At 49.5% G+C, this 26,675-nt stretch overlaps 4 protein-coding genes across 11 annotated transcripts; 2 read left to right on the top strand and 2 right to left on the bottom strand.

Moving 5' to 3' along the window:
• Positions 1-452: 452 nt before the first annotated feature.
• Positions 453-8,214, bottom strand: wdtc1 (WD and tetratricopeptide repeats 1). Of its 4 annotated transcripts, none has more exons than XM_084702280.1 (16): positions 7,813-8,192; positions 7,161-7,306; positions 6,893-6,976; positions 6,686-6,732; positions 6,332-6,443; positions 6,030-6,217; positions 5,322-5,504; positions 5,061-5,155; positions 4,809-4,924; positions 4,269-4,659; positions 3,903-3,996; positions 3,582-3,752; positions 3,190-3,425; positions 2,299-2,464; positions 1,778-1,970; positions 453-1,667 (listed from the first exon to the last, which is right to left on the bottom strand). In XM_084702280.1, exons 2-16 carry the CDS (start codon positions 7,224-7,226, stop codon positions 1,470-1,472), a joined length of 2,340 nt encoding a protein of 779 aa, XP_084558406.1. In that variant the 5' UTR covers positions 7,227-7,306; positions 7,813-8,192; the 3' UTR covers positions 453-1,469. The 4 variants fall into 4 exon arrangements, with proteins under 4 accessions (XP_084558406.1, XP_084558408.1, XP_084558407.1 ...); XM_084702282.1 differs by having other exon boundaries at positions 4,269-4,344; positions 7,813-8,178; XM_084702281.1 differs by lacking the exon at positions 7,813-8,192 and adding an exon at positions 7,722-7,790.
• A 484-nt stretch (positions 8,215-8,698) lies between these two features.
• Positions 8,699-18,935, top strand: cep85 (centrosomal protein 85). 4 transcript variants are annotated; one of them, XM_084702276.1, is made up of 14 exons: positions 8,699-8,850; positions 9,427-9,484; positions 9,605-9,736; positions 12,182-12,996; positions 13,084-13,214; positions 13,520-13,637; positions 13,938-14,123; positions 14,281-14,433; positions 15,002-15,156; positions 15,275-15,392; positions 15,809-15,859; positions 15,953-16,060; positions 16,932-17,169; positions 17,414-18,935. In XM_084702276.1, exons 2-14 carry the CDS (start codon positions 9,442-9,444, stop codon positions 17,572-17,574), a joined length of 2,409 nt encoding a protein of 802 aa, XP_084558402.1. In that variant the 5' UTR covers positions 8,699-8,850; positions 9,427-9,441; the 3' UTR covers positions 17,575-18,935. The 4 variants fall into 4 exon arrangements, with proteins under 4 accessions (XP_084558402.1, XP_084558405.1, XP_084558404.1 ...); XM_084702279.1 differs by lacking the exons at positions 8,699-8,850; positions 9,427-9,484; positions 9,605-9,736 and adding exons at positions 9,968-11,355; positions 11,546-11,567; XM_084702278.1 differs by lacking the exons at positions 8,699-8,850; positions 9,427-9,484; positions 9,605-9,736 and adding an exon at positions 9,969-11,355.
• Positions 18,936-18,943: 8 nt separating this feature from the next.
• On the bottom strand, positions 18,944-23,276 carry ubxn11 (UBX domain protein 11). 2 transcript variants are annotated; one of them, XM_084702285.1, is made up of 15 exons: positions 23,144-23,276; positions 22,863-22,943; positions 22,701-22,738; positions 22,503-22,625; positions 22,260-22,360; positions 22,111-22,165; positions 21,949-22,031; positions 21,646-21,784; positions 21,321-21,538; positions 21,121-21,198; positions 20,699-20,828; positions 20,405-20,508; positions 20,036-20,109; positions 19,598-19,747; positions 18,944-19,278 (listed from the first exon to the last, which is right to left on the bottom strand). In XM_084702285.1, the coding sequence occupies exons 2-15, from the start codon at positions 22,931-22,933 to the stop codon at positions 19,140-19,142; spliced, it is 1,503 nt and encodes a 500-aa protein (XP_084558411.1). In that variant the 5' UTR covers positions 22,934-22,943; positions 23,144-23,276; the 3' UTR covers positions 18,944-19,139. The 2 variants fall into 2 exon arrangements, with proteins under 2 accessions (XP_084558411.1, XP_084558412.1); XM_084702286.1 differs by having other exon boundaries at positions 21,949-22,028.
• Positions 23,277-23,310: 34 nt separating this feature from the next.
• Positions 23,311-26,483, top strand: LOC146300381 (tRNA selenocysteine 1-associated protein 1-like). Its single transcript, XM_084702289.1, has 7 exons — positions 23,311-23,498; positions 23,753-23,850; positions 23,951-24,050; positions 24,234-24,286; positions 24,536-24,692; positions 24,834-24,867; positions 25,121-26,483. The coding sequence occupies exons 1-7, from the start codon at positions 23,475-23,477 to the stop codon at positions 25,249-25,251; spliced, it is 597 nt and encodes a 198-aa protein (XP_084558415.1). The 5' UTR covers positions 23,311-23,474; the 3' UTR covers positions 25,252-26,483.
• The last annotated feature ends 192 nt before the right edge of the window (positions 26,484-26,675 follow it).

Here is a 26,675-nt window from a genome sequence, read left to right as displayed (position 1 = left end):
GCGTTAGACGAGGGCTGGATCTGAAGGGCTCAGAGAGGACAGCCTCCTTTGTGATGCTTCCCCCGAAAGTGACGTTATAGGGAGGAGATAACGGAAAGTGCACGTGAGGGACTTCTCAGGGAAGACCCCAAATGCCATCAAATCTATAGTGTCTTTGACATGACCTCTAGGACCATGTTTGTGACATTCGGACTGGTGCTTTGACCAGAGCTGCTAATACTATCTTCGCTGTCTCTAGAGAGGGGTTGGATTTAACAAAGTCAAATACCGCCCCGAAGCTTAACTTAGCAAACGTATAACCTGTCTCTTCAGGGTTACACGTTACTTAATAAATGTTGTTGGAATAGTGTGTTAAGTCACCTGTATCTTTACATAAGCCGAGACCCCCCCCTCAGATATGAACTGACAGAACGTCACGACAAGTAAACAATATCAATCCTTTGTACCTGTCACTAAAAAGGAGCCGTAAGGAACCCCAGAAGAACTTATCCAAGATAAATACAACGCAAATGTGACCCGGCTCCTCTGCCCGGTGACGGGCAGAACAACTGATTTGGAACGGACAGGGTTTGAAAGGAAAACAGCACGCCTAAAGCCTCTCCCACACATTCCGTTTGAGCCACGCCAAAGGTTCCGAGCTAGGAGACTTCTTTTTTCCGACAGACGTTCCAACAGCGACGCCGACAACGGAAAGGGTCCAACTCTGGATGGAAGAGAGGGGTCCAGTCTTTCTGCTGTGATCCTTTCCCCTCCAACGGACAGCACCCCCCAGGAGGGGCCCTGAGGGCCACCGGGCCAGCCCCCACTGACAGTGGAGACAGTGGGAGTGTCTGGGCCCAGGCTGTGGACCCGGCACAGTTCACCACGAGGCTCCTGCCTTGGCCTCGCGGCCTTTCTGTCCAAAGCCTTCACGAGGAGAGAGTTGCGTGCGGCTCTCCTCGTTCGACGCGCTCGGTGAGGACGTGAACGCGGGGCTCGGTGAGGGCGTCCCCTCCTCCTTCGGGAAGATCTTCGAGCTTCGACGGCGGAGCGGGTCACCGAGGAGACCTCTGTGTTCTGGAGACCCCACCCCCTTCACCCCCCCCACCCCACCCCCACCTCTCCCCCTGCAAGATTTCCCCCTTCTCCAAACAGCTCTCCTCAAATCCTGTGTGCTGGGATAGGGGAGGGTGGTGCATAGTGCAGAGATGTGACATGACATTCGCTCCAATGTCGCTTTCGTCTACAGGGGAGAATTAAACATTGAAAACGAACATCTATGGTGCTTTCCCCTCCGTGGACGCTCGCGCACACACACACACACACACACAACACACACACAAACACACACGCACATGCACAGACAAGACCGCCAGGGAGTTTGAGGTGAGGTCGGGGGGGGGGGGGGGTGGGGGTGGGGGGTAGCCTTGCATTCTGCCTCCAGGTTGTATTCAATGTCTGAAGGTTGTCCTCTTGTTTTTGTGGTCTCTCTAACTGGGCCGGCATTGCACTTGGCCCTCGGAGCTGTCCTCGTCGTCGGAGCCCTCCGGCCCACGGTTGCCGAGGCCTGTGATGCGGTAGCCCATGTTCAGCAGCATCACCTCCAGGGGGTCGGCGTTCATCCGCCGCTGGTTGGCCTGGGCCGCGCCCTCCATGTCCTCCACCACCCGTCCGTTGTCAGTCTCCGTCTGGGGCCACAGACCAGGGCAGCAAACACGGGGTTAAAACACGGAAAAAGGGGGAGGGTGGGTGCATCGTGCGGACACGTGACCTGACATTCGCTCCGAACGTCGTTTACCTCGGGCCGAGGGTTCCACAGCCTCACCACTGGGTCGATGCCGCTGGTTGCCAGGAAACAGTAACTGGGGTGTGGCTGGAGGCAGTTGACGATGGACTCATCCCCCTGCAGGATCCTCACCAGGTTGGTGGTCTCCTTGTCCCAGATGAAGAACGAGCCGTCGTCCGAGCCGCTCACTATGTACTGGCCTTTACTGGAGGGAAGACAGAAGACAAGCTGTCAGGGCCTCGACTAAGCTGGACAGCTTTACACGAGAAGCTGTCTACAGTATGTCAAACTGACTGACGTTGTGATGCTTTTTAAATCCAGGGCAGGGGGGGGCGGGGGGAGGAGGTACAGACGAATAATAGGGCTGGGCAATATATTTTTTAATCGATTTATCGAAGTAATGACTTCCCTCAATAAAGATATCGGAACATGAATATCTATCGTGATAATTTTTTACCCATATCGCCCAGCCCTAATGAATAATACACCGTGTTGCGTCAGATGACACAAAGGTTCCAGAACATTCCACAGACCTCCCAAAGAAGTTGGCCTCCTTGATGTCTGTGGTGGTGTTGCAGTGTCCGCAGTAGCGGTGCTTGTAGTCGAAGCTGCGTTCCCTGAGGACCACCTCGTCTTCTGGGATGGACTCCTTGCGGCTGAACGTGTGGAAGCGGATGGAGCTGCTGGCCTTCTTGTCTTCTGTTGAGGGCAGGAGCGGCAGGAAAGGACCAACACAGTCAGAGGAGCACATACACGTTTGACAAAACAAGAAACACCCACGTACGTTTGTTCGTCTATCCTCGTGGGGCTTGACCCATCACCGCCATTCAAGATGGTGTTCTCTGACCACTAATCCTAACCCTACCCTGTCATTCTAACCCTAACTCTAACCCCCCCTGAAACAAGCATTTGAAGTAGATTGAAGAAAAATGGCCCAACAAGGTGAGGTTTGTCACATGTCATTATACTTGTGAGGACATAGAGGCTACTTTAAGCCTTCGGCGGTCTGTTCATGTGGCCAATATCTGATTCCAGGGTGAACTAGTCGCGGTCCTGAACTGCCCCGCAGCGTGCATACGCAAAAGAACAAAAACAAAACACCTCATATTATCGGCCGATATTAGGCTTTTTTTATATAAATATAAAACAACACCCTTCAAACATGTTATCAGTGTTGGCATGGCATAGTTTGTCCACCAGAGGGCACTCTGCAACGTCCCTGTTGGCAACACTCCTGTTTAGAACCACACATAAAAGTGTCCAAATCTCATTTGAAAATGTCAGATTCAATGCGCTTTGGCCTGTTCACATTAGGGCCAAACTCAGCTTCAGGATGAATGTAGCCTTAGTATCCATAAGAGTAGTTAAACAAGCCCCCCCCCCCCCCCCGCACACACACACACACAATCCCTTTCTGCTCTCACCAGAGTCGTTCTTGGAGAACAGAGCAGCCTTGATGTCCTTATCCAGCGCGTCGCAGGCCGTGCTGTGGGCCTGGTCGGGGAACTTCCCTTTAAAGTCGTCCAGACACTCCAGAGCCTCGGCAATGTACTTGAGCTCAAAGAGGCAGCGCGCCAGCCTGAAGTGAGCCTTCAGGTGGGCGGGGTTCAGAGACAGGGCCTTCAGACAGTCGCGCAGGGCATCGTAATGATCACCATCCCTGGAAGAAACAAGGGCAGAATGATTATTTTTTTTTGTTGTAAGTCTAAGAGTCACATTTCTTGGCGAACACATCCCCTGGAGGGAGAGAGGGGATGTGTGTGTGTGTGTGTGTAGCTGTACTGGTCGGACAGCGGCGTTGGTGAGAGAGCGTTACCACTTGCGCTTCATGTATGCGGCGGCACGGTTCCCGTACAGCATGGCGTTGCGGGCCGCCTCGTGGATCCCCAGGCTGTACAGCTGGATGGCCTGGGTCCACTGGCCCCGGGCGAACGCCTCGTTAGCCCGCTGCTTGATGCTCTCCACATGGGGAGGGAGCTCACCGGAGCTGAGGCAGGAAGGAAGAGGAGGAGGGGAGGGAGGTGGAAGAGGAGGGAATCGGAGAAGGAGTCATACGGAAGTGTTTGTTGGATGGCTGTCATTGTGGCACTCTCATTCGTCGTCCTTCTGGGAGTGAAACTTATGAGAGAAGGCTCACCCAGAGTAGATCTTGCTCGTAGCCAATCGAAGGCGACTGGCAGGCAAGTGAATGCCGTTGGAGACGCCATTGGTCGTCTTTCCATTCTGGACATCTGGGGATCAAAAGATCTCAGGATTAGTACTTAATAGGGGTGGGAATCTTTTGGTACCTCACGATTCAAATTAATTCTTGGGGTCACGATTCGATTTAAATCGATTCACTTTTTTTTTTTTTTTTTTTTGAATTGATGTGAATCGCTAGGCTAGAAGACTGATTCGAATGTGAATCGATTTCCCCCCCCCACCCCTAGTACTTAACACCAACTCGCAAACCTGCAGAGCAGCGGGGGAACATTCGTTTGATTGGACGTTTGATTAGCCATACCTGCCGACGGCTGGCACTTTTTGGGAAGCATGTAGGTGTATGGCTTCTGCTTGAACGTCAGGTCGAACAGGTACACCTGCAAACCAAAACACAGGTTGAACGTCAGGTCGAATAGGTACACCTGCAAACCAAAACACAGGTTGAACGTCAGGTCAAATAGGTACACCTGCAAACCAAAACACAGGTTGAACGTCAGGTCGAACAGGTACACCTGCAAACCAAAACACAGGTTGAACGTCAGGTCGAACAGGTACACCTGCAAACCAAAACACAGGTTGAACGTCAGGTCGAACAGGTACACCTGCAAACCAAAACACAGGTTGAACGTCAGGTCGAACAGGTACACCTGCAAACCAAAACACAGGTTGAACGTCAGGTCGAACAGGTACACCTGCAAACCAAAACACAGGTTGGAATCTGCACTCGTTTGTGAGGGGAGTGGGGGGGGGGGACGTGTCAGGCAAGTCCAGAGATGTAAACAACGAGGTCTTCATCTGGAAGCAATGCGCGGTATTTGCACATTCTGGCTTTAATTGTTACCTGTTCTCCGCCCATGTTAACGAGCAGCTCAGTGCCGTCGGGGCTGAAGGTCACATACGTGGCCACCAGGAGTCTCAGGCGATTGTTGTAGTCGGGAAGCTTCACTGGCAGGTGCCCTAGAGAGGGACCAATCAGGAGAAGGAGGGAGGTTAGTCTCACCGGCAGTGCACGCCCCCTCCACCGAGGAGTTCATCACCATGGGATGGATGTGGCACGCGAGGCAAATCGGGTGCACTGTACCCTGACACACACCTGCAACATAATACTGCCCCGCTCCGTCCGGGATGGGCTTCTGTCGGTCGCAGAACGTGTGCACCCCTGCTGAAGTGCTCTGACTCATCGACTTCCTGTGAGGGGCAGGAACAGGGGGGACGACACACAACAGGTACGCCCGTGAGTGTGCCACGCTTTGTAGACGCGCAAGACAACACTGAATTTGAAGGATGGAATCTTTGGAAAAACAATCCAAAAAAGGCGGATTTGACGACCCGAGGGCCCGGGTCAGACACTGACCTGTGGTTGTGGATCATGCGGATGTCGTAGAGGCGGACAAAGGGCCCGTTGGCGCCCACTGCCAGGTAGTTGTTGTCTCGGGGGTTGACTGCCAGACACTTGGCCTCCACCAGCTGGCCACAGTACTCCGTCAGGTCGATGAGCACCTCCGAGCGTTTGCTGCTCTCCCTCAGGTCGTACTGCCTACACACGGAGACCACACGTTCCCACAGAGCACAGTGTCAGTAGCCTCGCAAGGCCGCCGGAGTCGCCATATCCCGACCACGCCTACATTTGTCTTGGCAAGCTTCAATGTTTCCGTTTTGTGGCCGAACCGCTGAACTACTGGCAGCTGCAGGCGTGGTTGAGGTGTGCCTGTGATAGACAGATGGTTCATCAAATCACCTGCCAAGTATTTATCACTGCCTTTTTCCCCCAAACAGTTTCCAAGGATCACTCCCCAGATGGATATGTCTAACAGACCATGTGGGAAGTCACGTTACAATGTTAGTGCTCCAACTGAGACTAAACTAACAGATATAGGGCTTTGGATTGATATAGGATGACCTTACAGAGCAAAGTAAAACAGATGTGGGCGGACTTGCGCACATCCAGCTCTCACGTGAAACTGACACCCTGAGACAATCCCAACCTCCCATCCTTTCATCCCAGAAACATTCTCTGGCGTCAGACACAGCGTCTGCCTGGGTGCGACTGCCGGGCGCTGACCTGATGAGGCCGTCTTCTGCCGCGCTCCAGAACGTGTTGGGCCACATGGGCGCCGTGGCGATGCGCTTCACCCGGTTGGTGTGGTCCGAGAACATGTGGAGGGTTTCCTTGGCGGTGATGTCATGGACGTGGACCTTGGTGTCCGCGGCGCCCGTCACTATGATGCGATCCCCAGAGTGAGGAAGGAACTTGGTTGAAGGGAGAAGGCGGGGGAGGGGGGGGAGGACAAGTAAATAAAGGACATAAGCTTGGTATGTTTTCAATGACAAATGACTTCCTATTAAAACCTCTTTCCGTCTCACCTTCACTGAGAATATGTTTGCAGCGTGACCTGTGTGCATAGTGGTGAGCTTCTTGTGTTTGAAGGGATCCCAGATGATGACGTGTTGATCATCGGAGCCTGACGCCAGCAAACTATCACAACGGAATATATTTATTCAGCAGAACATAATGTAATATTCCAAAGCTACATACAGGAGGGCTGAGGTTGGGGGTGGATTTGAACCTGGGGCCTCTTGATCTGCAGTCAATACTTGCACAGAGCTATACCCATCCCATAACAACCTAATACATAAGCACAGTGTACATGGTGATTGTAAGTGTAAAGCCAGGAGTGCTGGATGTGTTTATGCTCATGTGACCTGCTCCACACTCACTCTCCTTTCTCGTTCCATTCCAGGCAGTTGACACACCCCGTGTGACCCTGGTGAAGACAGGAAATGAAGTCTGTCAGCTTGACAGAAACAAGCATGTTAGGCTCACACATGCAGACACGAGGCCATGAGGGGATGCACACACACACACACACACACACACACACACACACACACACACACAGACTTGTGTTTGTAGAGTTATGTCACCTGTAGCTCAGCCTCCAGTCCAAGTCTCTTGATGAATGGGTCGGTCACATGATAGACCCTTTGAAAGCCCAATGCTCTCTTGTCCTGCAGACAGAAGCCAAACATGTCATCTATCCAGAAACTAAGCTTCTGTCCGATACAAGTCTGACTCAGATCGGTGATTTGCTGCCTTGAAACCTTCCTGCCTTGAGACAGTATTGCGTATTTTGCCTCTTTCAGAAATTGTGTGTACTACTTTGTGTTAAGTCGTTCCATGCGTTTTACTCACCCGGATCTGCCTGTGCAGGATGTCCCTGGTGATGTTCACAGCAGACATGGCCTCACCACAAATCATAGAGCTCTCACTTCAGGAGGGCGATCCAGAGGTCAGCGGGGAGATGACATCTGCACTCACTGTCCTTCTTTGGCAGCAGACTGTGGTTGCAGACAGGACAGAGTGTGACATCAGAACAGGCTAGTTGAGTGTCAATGTTGAGCCTATACACAAACTGGATGAGTTGATTTGTCCAATGTCAACAAGTCTGTGCTTGAGCCATCGGAACGGTTTCCAAAGTGTAAGGGGATTAGGCAATAGTCCCTGATTTGTTAGTAGGCTTTCTAGCAACACTTCGCGATATGATAACTAAGATGACAACATGTCACTATCAATGTGACTTCTTCAATTGTAAATTAGCACCAGCTCATATGATAGATAGGATATCCAACGTTGAGTTCACTCTATAATGAGCTTAATAATGGCTACCATAGCTAACTAGGATCATTGCTTCATTATCATGAGATTGACACAGACAGGAAGACAGCATTTTCAACGACATTTTCACAACAATACCTTATTGTAGCCAGATACGTATTTCAATCTATCCTAGCCAGAACTATAGTGAGAATTCCCTAGTTGTGTTAGTCGATAACGTGTGAGCTACCTGTGTGTATCGGTCAGGCCTTCCTCAAAGCGTTATCGCTGCCCCAGCAAAGTACGCGAGCTAATACTAGCCTAGCAAGTCTAGCAGCTAGCTGAGTAAATATTGCTAGCAATTTAAGTATCAGCTAGGCTTCAGCTCGTTTTCAGCGGATTGCTTGCTGGTTTGCTGGCTAGGTGGCTAGTTGACAGTTCTCAAAGAACGACCACAAATTAAATACTGACAAAAGTTCTCCATATCACTATTAGCTAGCTTTAAAATCCCCAAGCTTGCTGGCAATCTAGTAAGTGTTGACTTCACTTCACGTAGTTGACAGACACGAGCAAGCCCTCCCACTAAACCAGTATCAAGCTACGTGAATTGAGTAACACCGATTGAAATAGACTCGTTGTACGACAGAAAAACGTGTACTGAACTACGTAAATATCAACGTTTTGTCGTAACCTGGAGTTATTGACTGACAGCTGTATTGACAAATGAAATTTCAGTACACAGACCACATCTGTAAACACACGTTTTTGAAAACACATTTACTACATATGAATACATTTCTTGTTAAATATGTTTTAGTAGCCTTATGTATTAGGCTAGTATTAGTCAATGAGAAAGCTAAGTTGTGAAAGTAATAATATTTCATCGAGTAGGACTAAGTGTGCACAACAGTACACACACATGTCCCAAGAGAGTAAAACTGTCATAAAGAATTCTTCGTTTTTAATTCAAAAGATTGTGATGTCGGCAACTAATCAACAACTGTCAGTAAAACATGCCACAGCGCCACTCTACATAGAAAAAGGTAAAAGAATGTTCCTTTGTTGCCCCCAGGTGGCAAGTTGCCTCTCTTTTCAACGCCTGGGCGGGACTCAGAAGTTGTCAACAGCTTGAACATTATTCTAGAGGTTTTCAATCAGAGAGGCGGTTGACTTAAGTCTACGACAGCTGCAGTTGGCAACAAACTGATCTTTGTATTGGACCTGCCTCTACTGTTGAACTAAATATTGTCATCCTTACGGAAAGTTCCTAGCAAAAGGTTGAAAAAAGGTATGTTAAATGTATTTATCTTAATAGCTCTAAAGTTAACTAGCCAGTGATCGCGTGATTATGTTTGTTTATAAAGCAAGGTTGCTTTAACATGGCTAACGTAGCAAGAGCTAGCATAGTCAGAGTTAGCCACGTTAGCTATGTATTAAAATTGCTAGCTAGCTAACTTTAACAGCTAAAAATATGTTATTATGTAATGTGTAATATTTTTCCGTAGCTTGCCAAGTTTTGTATTGAGACGTATAAGGTTGCGCTAGCTATAACTAGCGTATTTCCCAGTTTATGCTTGTACTGTTGTTGTCTCAAGTAACCGAATTGTCTTATCCATCACATCATGTTGTCCAAAAAACTTGGAACAAAACGTGTCTTTCTAGCGTAGAGTCTAAGATTAGTTTTTGTCTCAAGTATATGCTAATACTAGCCCGAGCAGATGCAACGGATTTTCCACTTATCCACCACTTAAATTATCATTCGCACTACTAGTAACTGTTTTTTTTTTTGGTATCTGGGCTACCATACTGTATCCCAGAATCCAATGTCTTGTGACATAAGTTGTGTCTCTCATTTCCTTCTCAGGTAGAACTAAATGAAATGACCACCTCGCAGAGGTACCTCGTGGAGCCCAAACTTAAAGGTAAGCCTAGTCACCCCCCCCTCTCCCTCCCCCCTAAAACCGTACAGGACTCATGTCTGACGATTGTTGACTCATTGCTGATTGATCAGTTTTTCACACGTGTTGCTGCCTGTTTTTCAGTTGGGTTCTCTGACATGGAGTGGCAAACGCCAGCTGTGTCTGAGAAGTTCCAGAGTCGATTTGGCCGTCGTCCGGGGACAGCCGACAGTGGAGACACTGGCTTTGGCGCCACCCCATCTGACAGCACAGAAGGTGACATCCTGCTCGTGACCCTGTACTATGCTTGGGCTTGTTATGTAATAGGCCCATGTCAGTCAAGTTAAATTAGATTGCAATGGCTGAGGAAATATATCTTTTGGCTGGTCCTGACAGATTCTCTCTCTCTCTCTCTCTCTCTCTCTCTCTCTCTCTCTCTCTCTCTCTCTCTCTCTCTCTCTCTCTCTCTCTCTCCACTTAAGCTGTTGTGTTTTGAAACGAAAACAACATCCTCTGTATTAATGATCTCAGACTATTAATAGGCAGTGAGATGTGTTTATGATCCTCCGATGTTCTGGTGGAGAGGTAGATTCAGTTCCCTGCTAAAAATGCCCCTTGCCCCCAGACTGTGTTTCATCCTATTGGTGGACCTAACGGGGGAGCTGGAAGGAGAGTGGGAATGCCAGGATTGGACAGCTCAATGGAAACTGTGAACCTGTGCCCCCCCGGCTCCAAACTGAGGGTTACATGTAATGCTGACAGATTAGCTGCACCCAGTGCTTGAATTGAAAACATAATTTGACAGTTGAGTTCTGAATGTGTTCCTTGCCCCTGTTGAAGGTCATGTAGGAGTGGGGACGCCAACGACTGTTGGTGTGCGATTGTGGTGGTCTTAACTCGTTGTTTTTATGGGGTATAACTCTGTTGGCCCAACCGTTGCATCAAACAAACCCATGTTGCTGGTGAAACCCTGTGCTGGTGCAGTAACTGATAACAGTGCCTAGCAACTAGAGTCCTGACTCCTCCAAGCAGAACACTGCTGTTCAGCACTCCTCTCTGACCCCATAAAGAAGGGTTTAAACGTAGCCAAGTCAGTATGACAGTTGAAGGGTCATCCATGATTCAAGTTGATGGGTTGTATTTTGGCGGTTTTGCAGATTAGTCGTAGCGCAAACCTGGTCGTTTTGTCCTGTGGCGCTTACTGTTGTTAACCCGCCAGGTGAAACCCTATGTTTAGAATATGTTCTGCGTTAAACCATTGCGAGTGCACTGGAATGCCTGGATGGAAAAGAACGTTGTCTTCCGTCTCAGAGCAGTTTAGACTTGTCATAACCAGACTCAGGATCAGATGTAGCCTGAGGGCACCTGGAAGTTGGAAGTTCTTCACTAGAGGCTGTGCCAGTTTGCTCCTGTTTCACAAATGATTCTATATGTTTTTTGCACAAAGCAAGTTCCTAAGCACGTCTTGTTGACGTCCACGTTGATAAAAAAAAAGACAAGTTATGTTCTTAGTCTTGCTCCATGTGTGACATGAGGGCCAGTGGGAGGGGCCTGTTAGACGGAATAAGCAGCTCACACAGTTCTCCCTGTAATTTGATAGGTGGGGATATAAATACCCCTTAACCTTTCCGGCGTGTGCTTGTTTGTGTGCGGTTGCCCAGAGCCCTGTGCTACAGGGTCGCTCTAGTCATCACAGACAATACATTCAGCGGGCACAGCCAACTCTGCCATCCTCTCTGCCCTCCGCTCTGCCCTCCTCTCTGCCCTCCTCTCTCGGTGCTGCTCTACGGAAATGCAGAGAGACGATAGCTTGTCACGCCGCCCTGCAGCTGTCTGCTGTCCGGCTGCGCTAACATGCAGCTACCTCAGTTAACACGTTTGTCGCTGAGTTCCAGGTGAGCGAAAAAAAAAAAACCCTCGGCAAGTTTGGTGTCATGCTCCCCCGACTGCCGTTCGTGCAACTTTGGTGTGTTTCCGTGGTCTCCTGTTTGTGTTTTGAGTGTTTTTTTTCTGGGTCTGTGAAGTGGAAGGATTGTGTTTTGTTTTTTGTCTTCTGACTCGCTTGACTTGATGGAACTTGGAAAGGACTCCAGTGGATCTTCATCATGTGAGAGTGCTCGCCTGTTCTTGCATTCGGTGAAGTTGGCTTGCTTCTGCTTTTTGGTTGCTGAATGAAAACAGGCTTTATGTTGTGAAAAAACCGACGTGACTGTTTCTCTCCAAGTGGGTCAAAGATATTGAACGGTACATCGAGAATGCATTGGGACTGAACCTGAAGTAGTTATGGCATGTTTTGGGAGTTTGAACCTGCAACTTCTTGATCTGAAGTCAAATTCTCTACCACTCAGCTATATAATACCCATGTATTAAGTGAATGAGAAGTTCACAACACGTGGCCACCCTGGTAGTAGGTGCTGCTAGTAGGCTAGCTAACCTGCTAGTAGGCTAGCCAGGGGTGTCAACTGACAAAGTAGGCCCCCACAGACGGCGTCTGCATGGTTCACATCACTACCTGAAAATAGTCAATGGGACGCATCGGAGCCCTAGATAGGGGTGCTTGGTCAGAGTATGTTCACCAAAGTTCCCCATTTCCTGGCAAATATGTACTTTTTTTGAGTGTCTTTGTCCTTGATTTACTGCTGAGAGCTCATTCATGTATCTGAGAGTGCACGTCAAATGTCCCTACTCTCTCTTGATCACATTTCTGCTTTTTGTCTGAAGACTTCCACAGCTCCTGCAGCAGCCCGTCGTTCCAGCCCATCCGCAGCCAGATCCCCATCCCCACCGCCCATGTCATGCCGTCCACGGCCGGAGCCCCGGCTTCCCAGCCCCAGCCGCGGGCCCAAGATGAGTCCCAGGCTTCAGCCGAGGCCCACCGGCCCTCATCTGGCTCCAGAACCTCCAGCGGCTCCAGCTCCAAGTCTTCTCTCTCCAAATCGGCGTCCTCCCCCAACCTGGACGCTCCGACCGGCGTGGATCCTCCGGGGGCCAAGCCCGACTGCCTGAGCCGCTACCGGAGCCTCGTGAACGGCCTGGACCACTCGCTGTTCCCCCTGGGGGACCACTCTCGCCTGGACCACCGCTTCGAGACCCCCACGGTGGAACCCACGCTCAACCAGTCCGCCCTGCTGGGGGGGATGAACCCTGATGTCCGGCTGCGGCTCCAGATGACCTCCGTGGGGGAAACGCCGCCCTGCGGCCCCGAGGCCTACAGGGGATCCGCGGAGCAGTCCTTCAGGCCTCTCCCGGAGGCCAGGCCGACTGCTCCTGGTGGCCCCGACGCCTGCAGCCAGAGGGGCAACCTGCACGCCGGGGCCTACCCAGCCGGGGCCTACCCTCCCGGGGCCTACCCTCCTGGGGCTTACCCTCCAGCGCCCTACCTGGGCTCCATGGGCCTGCAGTCGCAGGCTCTGCTGAGGGAGCAGGTGGGGGCCAAGGCCTACGAGCCGCTGCTGCAGGACCGGAGCAGCGAGATGCCCATCTGGCAGCAGCAGAACAAGCTAGACACACTGCGACTACAGATGGAGCACATGCAGGTAAGAGTTCAGACCCAGCCCCTCCCCCACAAAATAAACACCTAAAATCAACGCCCAGGCCTAACTTTGGTGCCTCTGTCGGTGCAGTTACTAAATGCAGGAGTCAACCAGTACCCGCCTCTTTACTCCGCGTCCCTGTTCCCTGATGCTGGGAAGTGGGACTCTCTGGTCAAGGCCAACGAGAGTCAGCTGAAGGAGAAGGAGATGATCATAGAGAGGTACCTGCTCTTAGCTGCTCTGAGCTGCTCTTAGCTGCTCCTACCTGTTCCTACCTGTTCCTAGCTGCTCTTAGCTGCTCTTAGCTGCTTTTAGCTGCTCTTACCTACTCTTACCTGCTGGTAAACCCTCTGTGGCACTGCTAGTCAAGAGGACTATGCATGTAAGATTTGATTGGACTCTTATCAGGAGAAGGGATGCCAAGGTGGGACTGCCTTAGCTGTGCTGTTGTTTCAGATTCTCAGGCTCCGTGTACAGCAGCTCACTGTGTGTGTGTGCCCGTACGCGCGGTGTGTGTGTGTGACAGACAGAAGCAGCAGATGTCCCAGCTGGAGCACAGGCTGAGGGACAGTGAGCTGCAGGTCCACGGAGCGCTGCTGGGGCGAGGAGCACCGTATGGAGACGTGTGTCTGCTGAGACTGCAGGTGAGCACACACACACACCTTTACATGCGCACACACACTCTCGCACACACACACACACACCTTTACATGCGCACACACACACACAATGAGGTAAAGATATATCCCAAAACCCATTCATCCAGATCCACATGCATAATCAGCATCACACATCCGGAGGAATGGGACTCTGAAGCTGAATTTCTCTCCCAACCCCTGGTGTGGTGTGTGTGTGGTGTGTGTGTGTGTGTGGTGTGTGTGTGTATGTGTGTGGTCTGGTGTGTGTGTGTGTGTGTGTGTGTGGTGTGTGTGTGTCCTCCCCAGGAGGCTCAGAGGGAGAACACCTTCCTGAGGGCCCAGTTTGCCGAGCGCAGCGACTGTGCGGCTCAGGAAGCGGCGGAGGCGGAGCGCCGGCTGGGCGCCGCGGAGACGGAGACACGGCGCCTGACGGAGGCTCTGAAGGAGGCGGGCGCCCAGCACGCTGAGGAGCTGGGGAAGCAGGAGGAGAGGGTGAGAGGAACACACACACACACCATCACAACACACAGTACAGGACCGTACAGCAGCACAACAGGAGACAACAGCTGAATGAGTCAGAAACCGCCGCACCACCGTAAGCTTGTGCGCCCCAGCCCTCCTTAACGCGGGACGTCCCGCCTGTGTCCAGATCCGCACCCGGGACAAGCACATCAACAACCTGAAGAAGAAGTGTCAGAAAGAGGCGCAGCAGAACAGAGAGAAGCAGCAGCGCATCGAGACTCTGGAGCGCTACCTGGCCGACCTGCCCACCATGGAGGACTACCAGAGCCAGAACAAGCAGGTGAGAGCCAGACACACCCAGCCCAGCCACCCTCACACCCAGACCCCCTCACACCCAGCCCAGCCACCCTCACACCCAGACCCCCTCCCCCTCACACCCAGCACCAGCCACCCTCACACCCAGACCCCCTCCCCCTCACATCCAGCACCAGCCACCCTCACACCCAGCACCAGCCACCCTCACACCCAGACCCCCTCACACCCAGCACCAGCCACCCTCACACCCAGACCCCCTCCCCCTCACACCCAGCACCAGCCACCCTCACACCCAGACCCCCTCCCCCTCACACCCAGCACCAGCCACCCTCACACCCAGACCCCCTCCCCCTCACATCCAGCACCAGCCACCCTCACACCCAGACCCCCTCCCCCTCACACCCAGCACCAGCCACCCTCACACCCAGCACCAGCCACCCTCACACCCAGCACCAGCCACCCTCACACCCAGCACCAGCCACCCTCACACCCAGCCCAGCACCAGCCACCCTCACACCCAGCCCAGCTACCCTCACACCCAGCCCAGCACCAGCTACCCTCACACCCGGGATATTGGGTGTGCTTGTTTCCAGCTCCTGGAGGTGGAGCAGCAGGCGGCCCAGCTGCAGGGTCGGGTGCAGGACTTGGAGGTGTCTCTGGAAGAGGCCCGCTCACGCGTGCGGGAGAAGGAGTCCCAGCTGGAGGAACAGAAACACAGAGAGAAGGAGCTGCTGACCACGGTCACCAGGTACACAGTCACACACTCACACACACATACACTCAGACATGCATACTTTTAATGGAGTTCCCCAGACGTCTATATACAGAGGTATCTAGTGACAAGCCTGTGTGTGTGTGTACCTCAGTCTGCAGGAGCGCGTGCAGGAGGGGCTGGAGGACGGGGCCAGGCTGCCCTCCCTGGACGTGGAGAAGCTGAGAGAGGAGAACCGAGTCTTGAGGGAGGAGCAGCACCGGCTGAAAAAGGTCTCCTGTCTGTCCCTGCCCTCACCCTCTGCTGCCTGTCTCCCTGCCCTCTCCCTCTGCTACCTGTCTCCCTGCCCCCTCCCTCTGCTACCTGTCTCCCTGCCCTCTCCCTCTGCTGCCTGTCTCCCTGCCCTCTCCTTCTGCTGCCTGTCTCCCTGCCCTTTCCCTCTGCTGCCTGTCTCCCTGCCTCCTCCCTCTGCTGCCTGTCTCCCTGCCCCCTCCCTCTGCTACCTGTCTCCCTGCCCCCTACCTCTGCTACCTGTCTCCCTGCCCCCTACCTCTGCTACCTGTCTCCCTGCCCCCTCCCTCTGCTACCTGTCTCCCTGCCTCCTCCCTCTGCTGCCTGGAGCCATGTAGCTCTATGAACACACACCGTCATCCCACTGTAGCGTGACGCCGTCTCTCTTCCTCCCCAGGTCATTGAGAAGCAGCTGAGGATGATGGAGCAGCTGGGTGCTCAGATCAGGGTACGTACCAGGAGACCACCTGACCACAGCTCAGTTAGTTTAGATTTGTTTATATGTTTATGGAACGTTTGGCCAGCGTGTGTGTGTGTGTAGACGCAGGAGGAGCAGGTTTCTCACGAGGAGAGCAGCTGTCAGGCTCTGAGTGAGGAGTTGCGAGCCAAAGACCGGACTCTTCTACAGATGCACACAGCTATGAAGGAGGTGAGCCAGACTCGCCAGCAACAGCATCCCTCCTCTGACCTCTCCTGGCTCCTCCTCACGTTCCTGAGTAGCGCTGCGTGGTTAAACATGACTGCTACCGCTGAGAGGGTTAAACATGACTGCTACTGTTCAGAGGGTTAAACATGACTGCTACTGTTCAGAGGGTTAAACATGACTGCTACTGTTCAGAGGGTTAAACATGACTGCTACCGCTCAGGGCTAAACATGACTGCTACCGCTCAGGGCTAAACATGTCTGCTACCGTTCAGAGGGTTAAACATGACTGCTACTGTTCAGAGGGTTAAACATGACTGCTACTGTTCAGAGGGTTAAACATGACTGCTACTGTTCAGAGGGTTAAACATGACTGCTACTGTTCAGAGGGTTAAACATGACTGCTACCGTTCAGAGGGTTAAACATGACTGCTACCATTCAGAGGGTTAAACATGACTGCTACTGTTCAGGGCTAAACATGTCTGCTACCGTTCAGAGGGTTAAACATGACTGCTACCGTTCAGAGGGTTAAACATGACTGCTACCGCTGAGAGGGTTAAACATGACTGCTACCGTTCAGAGGGTTAAACATGACTGCTACTGTTCAGGGCTAAACATGTCTGCTACCGTTCAGAGGGTTAAACATGACTGCTACTGTTCAGAGGGTTAAACATGACTGCTACTGTTCAGAGGGTTAAACATGACTGCTACTGTTCAGACATACAGACCTTTTTAGCTGCGGTACTACACTGGCATTTTAGGAAGTGAAACTGAACTTTTATTTATGTTTTAATGTTTCCACATCGAGCACTGTGACACTCTTACTTGATATCAGCATCAAAGTCCAAACCCTGTTTCCGGGCGTGTGTGTCCCAGCTGTCTGAGCAGAACCAGGACCTGATGGAGCAGAAGCTGACCCTGCAGGAGCGCCTGGACGACCCCGAGTGGAGGGGTCCGGACCGGGCCTCCCTGCAGCCTGCCGGGGCCCGCCTCACCCAGAAGCTCCACAGAGAGATGGCCACCTGCCTGGGGGACCTCCGCTCCGTCTGCAACGTCCTGACCCAGAGGGCCCAGGGCCGGAACCCCAACCTGTCCCTGCTGCTGGGCATCACCTGTAAGACCCAGGGCCCACCGTGGGAAACACATCTGACATTTCACTTGGCTTTTTATTCATTCAGTGTGTGTGTGTGTACTGTGTGTGAGTGTCTAAAGTGACATGCAAAATAAGCTTTAATATGTTGGTGGAACCATGGTTTTTGATCATCTGACATTTGTATGTGTATGTTTATGGGCGTTTGGTAGGGAGCGTGTGTGTATGTGTGCGTAAGCGAACAATAACAAGTGTGTTGTGTCCGCAGCGCCGCCGGTGGAGGAGCGCGTGGAAGACTGGCTGAGCGCGGAGGTCCTGCAGGAGAAGCTGGCTGAAGCCCAGCAGCTCCGCAGGGACGTGGAGGAGCTCCGCACCACCATCTCAGATCGCTACGCCCAGGACATGGGAGACAACTGCATTACACAGTAGACCCCAGGACATGGGGGAGGACTGCATTACCCAGAACACCCCAGGACATGGGTGAGAACTACATTATCCAGAAGACCCCAGGACATGGGGGAGAACTACATTACCCAGCGTACATCAGAACATGGATGAGACATGGACTTCAGTTGACCCCAGCAGCTCTGTAAACAAACTAAGCCCAGCTCGTCACTATATTATTACATACTGTTCTACTTAGTATATATCTGTACTAGGTCTATATTCAGAACTTCTCAACATTTAAACTAACTCCTGTCCTGCCACTGGTCAGCTCTGGATTATGTTGCCTAATTTATTTCATTTTTGGTTTATATAAGGATATCTTTGTGAGCGTTTGTTTGTCACAAAAGCCTTCCACCTTACTTCAATCAAGTGGATGGGTGAGTGTTATACAATCTCCCTTAAAAACAGTTTTATTTAAGTCTTGTCTTTCCTCTTCAGGGAAATGATGTAGGATTTGGTTGACAATCAACTGAAAATATCTGTTTTTGAAGTGATTTAAATAAGAGGGAGTGTTACTAACCAGCCATTATTTAAAATGGTGTATTTGTAGCATTAGATTGGAGTGTGCACACGCAACTTGACACAAAATAACCACAGTAGAGCTGATCAAACCACTTACTGACACGTTCTTCTCAAGGACACCTTGGTGGTCTACACAATGTATTTACAAATATCGAATGTTTGCAGAAGCCTCAGGTAAATAATCTTTTGTGATATTTGGATGTGCCTTTGACCCCCTGTGGCTGCCACTGTGGCTGCCACCATGCCGGTCTTCATGAGGACCCGTGCAGAGAGTCTAGTCTGCGGCTGGTGGACTTCTTCATAGGAGCCGTTTTCTTTGTTCATCCAGCAAAACAATCAATACATTCCTTGAAGTAGTTTTGGGAACTAGGGATACCCAGGACTATGGATATCCAAGCTGTGCACATGCCAAAGGTAGTTCCCCCTGTGTGAAATAACTGGTTGTGTGTTGATTTTTGTTACCTAATGCATTTCAAGGGACGTTAGTTATTTGTTGTTGATAAATGTCTAGATGTTTGAAGACTCATTAAAACACTACATCACTTTAATTTAACCTTTTTTGTTTTAGTGGTTGCGAGTACAAGCAAAACATTCTAGTTTTAATGTATTGTTGGAATGTCTTGTTGAGATCTTTCTGTCTTCTACAAACCGTGGTGCAGAATGTAATGGTCAAGAACTGTCTTCAAGCCATGATGGAAAGTCATTTCAACTTGCCTTACTGCATCTCAAACCTTCTGAAGAAATGAAAACATGTATATTGAATATATTTTTGTCCTCAGATTGTATTTACACATTTTAGAAATAAAGATTGTTTCAAGTAACTTCGCTGTGGAGTTTCTACAGATTTTAGTGATTTTTCCCCCAATGCAGTTCATCAACAATTACAGCGTTGCAATGATTTAAAATAATTATAATATAATAATATATTATTGGAATGCATCCCAGCGTTTCTCATGTCGTCGTCAAGGCAGGTTGTTAGGGGTGGGTGTTGCCGAGCGCTGGGAGCGCGCGGCCGTGAGCAGGTGTCACTGCGGACAGGGGCGTGTCCTCAGCAGCAGGGCAGCGCTGGGGGTGAGCCCACAGGACTGGAGCGTCTGGCTGTCCTCACCGTAGCAACGCTGAGGGAACACGCTGATGATGTCATATCCTGGGAGACCTGCCCCCCTGTTGTGGAGGACACGACGGTAGATGGTTACGCAGCATCTACTAGATACTCAAGTGTCATCAAGAGAAATCATGTTTATGACTCTTGGGCCCTTTTTTCCTACACATGGATTAAGCCTAGTGCCTCACTAAAAACCTTTTCAATGGAGATCTTCATAGAATTGTTCTCTTACTTTAGGACTAGGCTTAATCCATGTCAGGGAAACTCGTCCTTAATGTTTATGCTTGAAACAATACAGTCTCATTATTGCTTTGGCAATATTTACAAAAGCCTTTCCTGAACGGAACTTCACAACAGTGCTGCTGCTTCACAACCCACCGGTGGTTGTCTAGGTAGCGGCGAAGGTGACCTATGGTTTCTGAGAAGTGCATCTTCAGGATGAAGGTGCGCTCCCCGTCCTCAGACCTCAGCCTCAGCGTGGCCACGTCGCGGGCGGACGGAGGCCGGTCACCCTCCTGCAGCTTCATCCTGAGGGGGCGGAGAGAGTCGGCAGGGTTGGAATTCCACCCACGTCCACAAGCCAAGAGCGTCCTTGTTCTCTCTCTACACTGCCGTGTGTGGGCTGAAAGTGGCTTGAAATCTGCATTGTATTTTTAATAAGAGCCATTGAAGTCCCCCCAAAGTTTGAATACATTAATTGAAAAATAATAACAGCCCTTCATCTGACAACGGATGCTAATTCTCCTGTCTATGTCAGTAACCACAGTCTGGGCTGTGTTGTGTGTGGGTTGTGGCTGTAAGGCCGGACCACAGTACCTCTCTTTCATGTCCAGCAGCACCGGGGTGTCTACGAGGGTCACAGCACTGTGGTCGACTGCCTCAGAGGAGCCCTGGCGGTCGGAGATAGTGGATGCTGAATTTGGCCTGGAGCATAACTTACCAGACCAAACTGCCAGCCCTTTGTCTTACACTTACACACCGTCTAAGGCTAATACTCCTAACACTACAGTATTAAGCACAGAATCCACTCATAAGTAATGTATCTTAGGTATCCTAAATACTTTATAAAGGTCTGTACCATGGAATAGTCTGTAATGACCAGCCGCGTTGCAAAGTAACCACATCTCAGCTACCATCTGGCAAAGAGAACCAATAAAAAGGTTGATACCAAGTCCCCAGTCTTACCTGCAGACTGGTCTTCACTGAGTCCCGAATGTCAATCACTCGACCAGCCTTCACCACCACCTTCGGCAGCCGGTTCAGGAACTGATCCATGCTCAGTTTCCTACCTGTGGGGAATAACCATTATCTTTGAATAAGGTATATTAAGATGATGACTGATTTTTGAAGTATGTTTGACCAACATAAGACTGCTGTTACAGGTAGGGTTGTGGAATAAACCTGGTTTGTGCATCGGATACAACCGTGTCCACAATGTAATATCAGATTTTGAGCTTGAATGACATTAAAGTTGCCAACCAGGACTCTGAGAGAGGGTGGTGTGGGTGTGGTCTGGGTTGCTTGATGGACCAACCACAGCTTGCCCCTTCCCAGGAAACTCCGCCCACGGCTGTCTCTCTTTAAACTCCTCCTCTCGTCTGTCCAAGACCTGCAGGACCAATAGAACTTCACCACTAAACAGGATGTCTGTGTGTATACAGATACATCCATACTATGTTACACTCCAAGGCAGATTCAATTGCTTCAATTTGTTTAGATATTTCCTTGCTGCTGTAATGTGTCGTCTTGTGTTACCTCTGTGTTCTCCTCGATGTTTTTACTTATTCTATAACAGCACACATGGGTGTGCAGTACCTGAATGCTTGAATTTCCTTCGGCATCATAAAGTAATTGATTAGGATTGATTGTGATTAGGACATAAGTACATAGTATCCACACACCTGAAACGGCACCCCTTCTGGAAACCTTTCCTTTAGCTCAGAGGGGAAGTATCCATCCATCAGGTCTTGCATGCAATGCTGTCGAGTCACCAACGGAAGACTTTCAATCACACAGAACCGTGGGATGGTTTGTCGACGTGAAACACGTTCAGAGTTGAAATTGTTCTTTGTGTGTGTGTGTGTATATCTCTTTTCCAAACCTGAGTGCTGGCTTCCTGATAAGACCGGAAAGGTCCGTCGAACATGAAGACGCCGTTCTTGTAGAGGACCAGGGGAATGCAGGCCTTGTGGGCCAGCTGAGCCCCTCTGGGTGTCGCTCTCACAAAAGACTCACCCTCTCCCGCCAGGACATTCAGTTCCCTGATGCTCTGAGCCACCAGGTCAAAGTTCATGTGGAAATTTCCCACCAAAGAGACCTCTGAAAGACGGATGAAACTGAGTTTTGTAAACAACAAATACAGTCAAAATAAATTTAGGATGAATGTATATCCATGTTTTAACATTGCACAACAATGTAAGGTCTACCTGGCTGCCAAAGTCTTCTCCTCCCTCCACCCTCAGATGGAAACTGCCTCTGCACACGACCCCCTACTTCCTCTTGTTGGGCGGTGTCACGTTTTTCATCGTCCCCCACCCAGATCATCCCATAGTCATTCAGAAAGCTCTGTAAAGCGGGAGAGGGAAGTCTACAATTAACATCACACACAACAGTATTTAACTATCCCATCACCTGTAACACATCTAGTTTTAGGCATGCAGTTCATACCGACATATTGTCAGGCAGAAATTTTCTTTGGTGATTTGCATGAAGGGATCAAAATGACTAACCTCCATTTCACATATCTGGCTCTGTAGTTTGTGGCAAGTTCTAACAAGGTCTTTCTCCTCCTCCCCATCTCTCATCTTTTCTGCTGAAAGAAACACACTGACTCTTCCTCAAAAAGCCGTAATAGACTGAGTTTGAGTTCATGCAATGCTGACTGCAATTACCTCTTGACTTCTGAAGAAGTTTGACTTTCTCCTCAAGGACAGTAATCTTCTTACCCTTTTGTTAGAAAGAGGACATGATTATTTACAGCAAACTGTGCTGACTGAGAGTCAATTTGAACGTGTCCCTTGTGCGTTGAGCCGTGACTCACCTTGCGTTCGATGTCCAGTGCCTGGATCTTCACCTTGTTCTCCAGTAAGCTTAGCTTCTGCATCATAGAAGACATCAGCTCAAAGTCAGTCGGAGGAGCATCTGTTGTGGAAAAGCAGCATGAAGCATTGGAGAGTTACATGATCTGAGGCCTGGTCCCCAAGGCTCTGAGTATGGAACTACAGCTTACATAACCAGCAACCCTACAGGACCCAACAGGCGCTTTTGTAGACAAATAACTCACGACTGCTGTGGCCTTTCTTTAGTGTGACCTTTGACCCGGAAGTAGCGGCCATGTCAGTGGCTGCGGAATGAGTCCCAACGGGATCTGATCGGCCAGACAGGCCACTTAGCAGAGCTTTATATTCTGGAAGAGATCACAGGGATGTAGCTGAACACACCACATGTTTTGAGACATTGTGTGTGCTTAGAGGAGCTATACCTTTCAAGGGATCTTCCTTAAATGGCACTTTTCTTCCCCTGATTGGCATAAATCAAATTGTCACTTGTCATGCTCTACAGAAATAATGCATTAAAAGTTAATAATCATTCGATTTTTTTAAATGAAATTTCCGGCTGCTCTGCCACGTTCATAACAGCCCACCCTTGTTGATCCAGATACCCTGGAAGAGGCATGCGTCTGTTTTTCCGTAGCATTGATAGCGGAGAGCTCATTTCTTCTCACCTGGAGAGATGTGGAGCATAAACACACTGTCATGTTTAAAACAACTGAATTGAATTAACCTATGAATGCTGATGAGCAAAATGTGGTCGAATACAAAATTCTATGCTATCCCGAATACATTCTTGTGAAACAGAACAGCGCTTAAGTTTTGTCAAACTGCACACTTTGAACAAGAAACTCAAGTGAACTAAAGACTTAACTTTAAACATATGTGCGACTATTCACTTAAGAAGGTCGTGGGTTCTAGGCTCGTGCTGCTCTCTGATGATTGTTTGGAACGGGTTGCCATTGGAAACGTGGATCTCGCCCATCATTGGTTCCTGAGGTCACGAGTGGACGTTTCTCCTCCAGCCCACGTGGGGTCGCTCTGCATGTTGCAGAAAAGCGCGCGAGTAAGAAGACATAGATAAAAAAGAAGACATTAAAAAAAGCTAGTGGTGTTTTGTGGAAATTATTTAGGTTTCCTGCTAGCTAGACGTTTGATTAAAACGTTCATCAAACAGTATAACGTGCATTTAATTTTCTATAAAAATGAGTTGCTTGTGGATGGGCAATGTAAGTTCAGCTGTTTTCTATGAAGTACTGTTCTGGTCTGCAGACCTGTCACTGTCAGCAGTCGTTAGCCTAGCTCTAAATCTATACGTTGCTAGCTAGCTAGACAGGTAGACTAGCCATCAAGGTAGCTAGTTAGCCAAAGTATGGATATAAAAGACCTGTGTGCCTGCGACTAAGGAAATTAAAATGCGTTGTAGGTTTTGCTGTTTTCATAAATCACTCCAGTGCCTCCTGTCTGTCTTTTGCTCATGCAGTTGGAGCCCTACATGGATGAAAAGTTCATTTCTAGAGCATTCGCCACCATGGGAGAACTAGTGGTTGGAGTGAGAATTATCCGAAACAAGATGAACTGGTAGGTGACAAGAGGTTGTTGTTAAAAACCCTGTTAGTGAAGTTTGTACCAGATCAAGCAGTTGGCTGAGACTTTTCCATGTATCGTTTGATGTTTGTAGGGGTGCAGCGGGTTATTGTTTTGTAGAGCTGGCAGACGAAGCAACGGCAGAGCGGTGCCTGAGGAAAGTCAACGGAAAACCTCTACCTGGAGCAACTCCGGTACGATTCCCCACACCTGCCCAACCACCCAGCAGAGTATCAGTTAGCGAAGTATGGGTATCTTTACGCCATGTAAATACAAATAAAAGAAAGCTTGACAGTTTTCAGTTACCTCTTTAGCGTTTCTATTGAGAACCACTGTTTGATAGACCGGTCTTGATTAAGACTCTTTCCTGTCCACAGCCTAAAAGGTTCAAGCTTAACCGTGCCACTTATGGGAAACAGGGAGAGACCAGGTACATGTACTTATTCAGCTAAACATTCAATCCATCACCTCACTTCCTGCTTCATGTAGGAAGGGAAGAGGGGTAGGCGAATAAGATAACGTCATAGAGAGTGAGAGTTAGATTTTGCTTTATTATAGTCTGATATAAGATATTGTCTCTGACCTTGCTGTACTGTTTTACTCTATACCTCTGTCTAAAGGGCCTGTCAATGGTAAAAAAAATGTTTTAATATAAAAAAAATCCCTCTCCACGAAACAGGGGTGGCTATATGGACAACAAGTATGACCAACAGTACTCTTACAACAACAACCAATACTATCAAGATTACTCGAACTACTACTCAAACTGGGGTTATGACCAGAACACGGGCGACTACAGCGGCTACAACTATAACCAGTACGACTATAGCAACCAGGTGGGCTTAGGAATCTCCTCCTGTCCCATAGCAACGCTGTCTCCTCTTCTTGTCAGCATGACCACTTGGTATTGTAAGTTGGGTCTTGTGATCGGCGTTGCTGATCGTATCAGTGGGTAAAGACTGTCCTCTTTGTTTCAGACGTACGAGGAGATGGAAGAATACGGACTGGAGGGTGAGCCTTCTCCATCCCCCCCCCCCCTCTCTTAGTGGCCAAATGATGGCCAAATTTCCCTCCTATTCCGACATTTATTATCACAGATGCCGTAAAACGCTGTTGCAGTGTAGTTGTGTTTTTACTGCCAGCCTCAGTCGTTCATTGAGCAGACCCTTTCAACCAGAGGTTTACAGTCCGCCTGCTCTGAAGGCCTTGTGGAGCTCATGCTGAACCCCCTAACCTTCCGTCCTGTCTCCCTCCCTCCCTGCAGACCCCATGGCAGAGCTAGACGTGATCGAGGCTAACAGGCAGTTCATAGAGGAGAGCGAAGAGCTATACGAAGCCATCATAGACTGCCACTGGCCCACTCTGGGGTCCCCTGCACCCACCAAGCCAGAGTAGAGCACCACCCTCTCCGACCGTGTCGGTCCACCTGCCTCCGTCTCTGTGTGGATTGTTAGGATGAGCCCAGTGTGAGGGTCCAGGGGGGTGAAGGCCTCTGTCATGCTGAGGACCGCTGGCCTGGACTGCTCCCTCTTAGTGAGCCTGTTGGACAGGCCTCTGGGGCAGCACAGGAACTCTAAAAGGAAAGACTGAAAGGAAGCCTCCCTCCCACATGTTTCTGTAGCCTTTTTTAAGCTGCCATAAGGTCATATTATTTATAAAATAAATTCAAAAATGAGAACCGGTGCCCCCAATTCTTATTTGAACTTGGGTTAACCTGTGCTTTCCTCCAGCTTGAGTTTGATTGACAGTGGTTTCACAAAATAAGCCAAGGAGAAAAGCCCGCCTTGCTGAAAGCAATTGGCTGGAACAGCATTGCTGGAACATAATTGGCTGGAAAGTAACGGGTAGGTCCAAAAATTTTAAAATTGACATTCCACTGGCACCGAGCTCTCTGCATGTCTAATGGTTCTCAAAGTGGGGTCCCCAGACCCATAGCCAGGGGGTCTGCGAAATAATTTGCCATAAATTATAACATTGTAAAAAAAATATTATAAAATTAATGTGTATCATTAAAAAGTGAAAAAATATATAATAATCAACAGATGGGGACCATTTGCTGCACCATTAAAACGAGCATATTGAGTCAATTTAAGAGCACAAAGGGTATGCTGAATGGGTGTTTATGAGGGGGTCCTTGGAAAATGTTCAGCCCTGTAAGGGGTCCCTGGCCCCAAAAAGTTTGAGAACCCCTGGTCTAAACGACTCTCAGAAGTACTCTTTAGCTTACACGTGTTTTTAGCGGACAAATTATTATCTATTGTACCTTATCCTTTTCAAGAAAGAGAAAGCGCTTCTGTTCTCTTTCTCCATCAATGCTCCCTCCTGTGAACTATGTTACCCTGAACACTGTTGTAGTTCACCTCACCCATGAGCCAGGCTGGTTTGGTGCTCGACGTTTGCGTCCTCGTTTTGTTCTCAAAACGGGTGGGAAGTCGTCATTATTGCGGGATATTTTACCTTTTCTATCACCTCAGGCTACTGGCAGCACCATGTTGTGTTCGGAGACCAACCTGCCTGGCACAGAACACTCACGTAGGCTGCACCTGATCTCATGTTCTTCGTGCTTTTGAACAAAAAATGTTAAATTGATGCTCTGTAAATTAAAACATATTTTTTTGGATCAAGTTGTTCATTCGTGTTGTGAATTCATCATAATGACCTGCTAGTTTTTTATTTAACCTTTTCACAGACGAGAACATGCTAACTTTCCCTTGCCCAGAGAAGGGCTCAAGTGTGCTGTTGTATGTCTTGTAGTCTATACATGTGCAACAAGTTAAATGTTGAGTTGATGTGTGTACATTTTAACTGAGTTTCATAAT

The sequence above is a fragment of the Hypomesus nipponensis genome, chromosome 2 (assembly GCF_054491055.1).
Source record: "Hypomesus nipponensis isolate SF chromosome 2, ASM5449105v1, whole genome shotgun sequence".
Taxonomy (NCBI): Eukaryota; Metazoa; Chordata; class Actinopteri; order Osmeriformes; family Osmeridae; genus Hypomesus; species Hypomesus nipponensis.
Note: the sequence above shows the minus strand (reverse complement) of the source record. Positions and strands in the feature narration are given on the sequence as shown.